The sequence below is a fragment of the Limulus polyphemus genome, unplaced genomic scaffold (assembly GCF_000517525.1).
Source record: "Limulus polyphemus unplaced genomic scaffold, Limulus_polyphemus-2.1.2 Scaffold2250, whole genome shotgun sequence".
Lineage (NCBI taxonomy): Eukaryota > Metazoa > Arthropoda > Merostomata > Xiphosura > Limulidae > Limulus > Limulus polyphemus.
Window position 1 is genome coordinate 111043 of NW_013667860.1, and position 5728 is coordinate 116770.

General features: G+C 38.3%; 1 protein-coding gene across 1 annotated transcript in view; it reads left to right on the forward strand.

Annotated features, from left to right (window-relative positions):
• Nucleotides 1–217: 217 nt before the first annotated feature.
• Nucleotides 218–5728, forward strand: part of LOC106466409 (transmembrane emp24 domain-containing protein bai-like) — a 12136-nt gene continuing 6625 nt past the window's right edge. Inside the window, exons 1-2 of the mRNA XM_013926696.2 lie at nucleotides 218–538; nucleotides 5333–5453. Of these exons, the coding sequence (XP_013782150.1) occupies nucleotides 344–538; nucleotides 5333–5453 (316 nt within the window). The 5' untranslated portion in view covers nucleotides 218–343. The remainder of the gene's footprint in view (nucleotides 539–5332; nucleotides 5454–5728) is intronic.

Sequence of the window (5728 nt, forward strand, 5' to 3'; positions counted from 1 at the left end):
GCAGAAGTTAATGAGTGCTCTTATAGCCCCACAGCTATAAAGTGCAGAGCGAATTTTTTTGCTGCTACGAGCCATGGCCCATGACTCCTTGGTTTCATAGTCCGAGTACACTTATCACTTATACGTCTATCTTCGAGATTTGTTTATGAAAATTCTAATAAATTAGTTAAAAAATATCTGGGAAACTGGATGTATATTTGAATATGACTATAACGCCCTCTATAGCAATGCCACGTCTTCATGGTAGCCTGGTATTCTGCATGTGATCGAATTTACTGGTTGGCAGGCCTATTTATAGTTATACTATAAGTTATAGTTGTACTTGAATATCTGGAATATTTTTATGTGGTTTAGAAACATGTATAAGTGTTATGACATCTGCTTTTTTGTAATATATTTAACAGTAACTGTTGAGTCTTTAATGCTTCAATTACCCCCGAATAGTAAACGTTGTTTAAAGGAGGAAATTGAGAAGAAAGTTCTTGTGATAGGAGAGTATGAACTAGGTGACGCTCCGGGGCAGAAAACCGATATTGCCGTACGTAAGGTTTATTAAAATTAAAAAGTATAGAGAATTGCCATTTAGATTTTAATGAACTTATTTAGTGATTGTTTTGTTTGATATATCTATACGAGTATGTTTTGAAATTTTCAATGTGTATAAATCTATTCTATATTATTATTATCAATAAAACTTAAAACAAAAACAACGCGTTTCAGTTTGACTTGCATTTTTCAGTTTTCTTTCATTATCCATAGACTAATTGGTTAATGTGTAAGTTCTAGTAAAAGTCTATTGATATCGTTGCAGTCTGTTTGATTAGTATTTATAGGCCCACCATATGAACTTAAGCTTCTCTTTGTTACGATTTCTAATAATTTGTGTTTTTGCAACAGAAATTGCAAATTTATTGTTTGTACCTAATGAATGACCTAAAAGTTTGATGACAAGGAACCCATTTTTTTTTTTTTGTAAAATCAAGTTTGGAGACTCTTGGAGTGGCTAGTAGAGTAGAATTTCTTTCACTACCCATTCAAACTGTCTACTAACTTTATCACCTAAAAGTTTATTTAAATAGCTTTTTTGCAAGTAATGTATGCCCAATTTGCCTGAGAAATGTAGTTTTTTTTTAGAATGTAGTTAGGGAGTGATATATACCTGGCAGTTTTGTTTTCTAAAGGCTATATACATGATAATCAGGTTTGTGTTATCTATTTCTAAAAATTTACAAGTGAAAGTAAAGAAAAATGTATAACGATATGTCATCTATACTGCCTTTTATAGTGCTATATCCGGTGCAGACGAAATCTTTCACCCAGTACTAGAGCTCATCAGACAAGCCAACTGACAGATATAGTGAGGGAGATGGTAAACTAGACAGCTGACAGATATTGTGGGGGAGATGCTAAACTAGCCAGCTGACAAATATAGTGGGGGGATATGGTAAACTAGCCAGCTGACAGATATAGTGGGGGATGTGGTAAACTAGCCAGCTGACAGATATCGTGGGGGAGATGGTAAACTAGCCAGCTGACAGATATAGTGGGGAGAGATGGTAAACTAGCCAGCTGACAGATACTATGGGGGAGATGTTAAAATTAAGGCTTTATAAACAGGGATTGAGCATTTGACTGGTCACAAAAAAGTCTTTGTTAGCCAGTTAAATATGGACAGATACTTTTTATTATTTCTCTTTTATCTTAATTGCATATATTAAATTTTACTTAATCTTAATTATTTTACTTCCTAAGGTTTTGTATCTCAATAAATGAATAAATATAGAGTTATCATGGTTCACACTCCAATTATTCTATGGTGGTATCTTACATTTTCCATTTGGTCCAGATCTTTTTGTTTTTGAATCTTGGCTCTACTATATTCAGCCCTCTCCATTCATATAGTTCTATTAGATGGCTATGTTCCGGGGGTAATGAATTTGGTGGTAGGTCAATTGTCTAGACCCTGCCGGATTTTCTCAACAGAATAGATGCTTCATCGAGGGCTTTTCTGTTGGATTTGTTCTCGGTTTGGGACACTGATGATTGTTGCATTTCCCCCACATTGGAACTCCAACTACTGGCATTTTGGTTTCTGGTACTTCACCTTTGGACATTGGCAATAAATACACTTCGTCAGGACTGGACTGGTTTGCACCTATGTGCCTACCCACCTATTTGTCTGTTCCCCAGGACTCTAGCAATGATTTATTCAACCCCTGGTCATGTTCTGTTGGTGGCACCGGATTGGCCTGGCTCAACCCTGGTTTCTTCTTCGGTGGTACCTTCAGCAGTGCCCATCTCTTCCACTTTCTCTTTTGACTGACTCTATCGAGGCAGCCATGATCTGACATCTTACACTGATCCATCCTGAAGCTCATGCATGGAGGTTGTATGGTCCTTTGCATGGCATTGGGGTTTAATTTCTAAGGTTACCACATGCCTGTCTCAGTCTCTGCATTGTCCCACAATGGTCATTTATCAACAGCAATGACAAGCATATCTACAATGGTATATTGTGTGAAGGTTGAACCCACTTCTTCCAGATGTGCCAACCATAGCTCAGTTTTGACTTGACTCTTTGACAAGTGTTTTGCATCTTCCACAATAGCCCTATATAAGGTAGCATTATCGGCTACCTTTCGATACTCAAAGAGATAGAAATTCTTTGAGTTTCCAGTGCTCTCCAGCCTCCTCAAGTTGCTTTGGGTCCTCTGTTCCAAATTACCATTTCAGTTACCTAAATGGGATATATACGAGATGATGTTACATGCTTTTTCGTGACATTCATTTGAGCTCTTAGTCTCAGGTACTATGTATCACCTTTCCTTTAAGGTTTATTTTTTGTTGCTGCTGACCTGTGGACGGTGCCGGTCGGAGTTGTGTGCACTGCACGGGCACAGGACGCTTGTTCACTATAATTATGTCCTTCTATACCCAGACATGTCTGTCTTACCTAAGACACTGGAAGCCAAGGAAGGGGATAAATACTTTTCACTGATTCATCTGACCACTATTTCTCACCTCTGAACAATTGGATCCTGATCATTTGTTATGTCCAATGAGGGTCTCCAAGTGTTGTATTGCATGCATTAAAGCTTTTAGAGATGCTAGACACTGGTTTTTTTATTCATTGTGACCCTTCAGTTTCCCAGGATTTATCCTCAGTTACCTTGACAGAGTGGATACGAAAATTGATCCATATTGCTTATTCTGGGTTCTCTTTGGAGGCGAGGAGACTTCTGCAAGTCACATCTCATCAGATTTGTCACATTTCTTTGTTGTTAACAGCCCAGTTGAATTACCCACTGGAGGACATTGTGGGGGCTGATATGTGGATCTCCCCTAATACTTTTGCTCACATTATTTGCATGAACTGACAGTATTTTCCTCTGAGGGTTTTCAACTACCCCCTGTAGCTATCTGCTAGATGATATAGAGGGATGAATATTTTCATTGCTAATTTCATCTCTTCTTACCTTTCCAGGATCTTACTCTGTAGCAAGTGTTGCCCAGGCAGTTGTGCTTTTATCAAACCAATTCCACACTAGCAATCACTAATTTAATATCCTTTATACAGGTTGCCGGGTAGTATTACCCTTCTATGCTGGACTGCCATTCATGGACCATCACGAATAAAGCATAAGGGGATTATGCCCATCCCTACTGATCAGTGGACTGAATAAATCCAGTTCAGTTGTTCCCCAGGTCTCCCCAAAGCATATACCCCCCCTCCTGTTCTAGTGGAGCTAGAGAGTCCTTATCACTCCTGGTTCCCAGACACTGGAGTGGCAGGCAGAGATTATTTCTCCAGAGTGTTTGAATGCCGAAGAAGAAGGACCCTGAATGTTTTTTTCCCAGATATTGGCAGGAGCAGCACCAGCCTATGCGAGAGCCTACTCATAATACCGATTAAGATTTGACACTTAGCTATCTGGTTGGGTTGAGCATGACCTTTCTTTTTGATCAATATTGGTTCAGTACATTGTTCATGGAAGAGGGCCCATTGTCTCTTTGTAATTCCAAACACAGAGTGGTCCCATCCTGGGTCCTTGGTTGAGCACCAGTTGCTCCACGTCCTCCCCATAATTCTAGGAGCAAGAGGAATTTTCCTTGCCCATATAGTTGAGGAGTGATGATGAGTGTATAATTCCAGACCAGATGAGTTGTGTTTCCTCAGCTTGAGTATGGTATACAGGATCCCATCATTCCGAGTTTGGGGTGTTGCCCTTTGGACTTCAGGTTGAGGAGAAGGTTTGTCCACTTTGGTGTTGCTTACCTTCCTGTTATGATCCTTATGGTGTGGAATGCATAACTTTATAGCTACAGTTTGGGATCCACTTGCAAATATATCTCTTGCAGTCCAAATGCCCTAGCCACCAATGTGAGATTTAGGGGCCATGGCCCTATAATTCCTTGTTGGGGCCTGGCCAATGGTGATGACGGATCAAATCAATTTCTCCCACAGTGCATGACTTAGGTTCCGGGTGAAAAATATACATGTTCTGGATGTAGTGCAGTCCCCCACTAGGGTGCTAATCTTCTACTGGCATGACAACAATCTATGCAGACACATTCTGTATGGATGATGCCCTCACCGGCCCCTCCTCCTTATCAATATGGGATTCTAGCTGTAGTGTGAGTGCAGTCAAGTATGTTTTGGAAGTTAACATTTTCTTAAATCAAATTTATTTCAAATAACACTTACCTCCTTTCACACTCTCCTGCCATTCCTTCAAACTAAGAGCTGGTGTTAGGGACTGCGGATTCAGTCAGTCTCGAAAAAATGACAATATTATCTGAAGGAGGTGCTTATATACTGTACCAAGAGATAGTCATGAAAGATAATGCCAAGAGCAATTAAGTGGGGAATAAAAGACTGGAGCAAGTGAGAAAAATCATACCAATGCTTAGTTGGGCAAAGGTAAAGAAATCCTAGCAGTTGAGAAATAACTGTAAGTGAGGGAGGTAAGTATTATTGGAAGTACATTTTCGATTTAAGAAAATGATAACCTTTTGGGTATAAAAAATTTACCGAAAACCTTCAGCTAATATGTAGGTATTTATGATATTTTATACAGGTTTTGGATTATTTGACCAGTACTTTACTTGTCAGTCATTTTATAAGCTTTCTTGCCTGTCCAGGAATAGCAAATTAACTCTTGGGAGGCAAAAGATGATATCGGCATGGTAGTCAGTAATTGGTGAATTAGTTTTCCATTTTTGTGTGAGTATATTAACCATTAATTATATGTTTATTTTAATTTTATTGAGAAAAATTGAAAATAATTAAAATGGCTTTTCATAGATAAATAGATAATACTTTCTCTTTTAGGTCACAGATTCTAAAGGACAGGTGTTGGTATCCAGAGAAAACATTGACAAAGGAAAATTTGCTTTCAACACAGATGAGTTCGATGTATTTGAAATATGTTTTTTGACTAAAATGCCTGTAGGTAAGGACTGTTAGAAATAAGAACTATACAGGTTTAAGTAAGAACTATACATTCATACTGTAATGTTGACAAGAAGGATAACACATGAACTATACATTTATACCGTATTGTTGACAAGAAGGATAACACATGAACTATACATTTATACCGTATTGTTGACAAGAAGGATAACACATGAACTATACATTTATACCGTATTGTTGACAAGAAGGATAACACATGAACTATACATTTATACCGTATTGTTGACAAGAAGGATAACACATGAACTATAC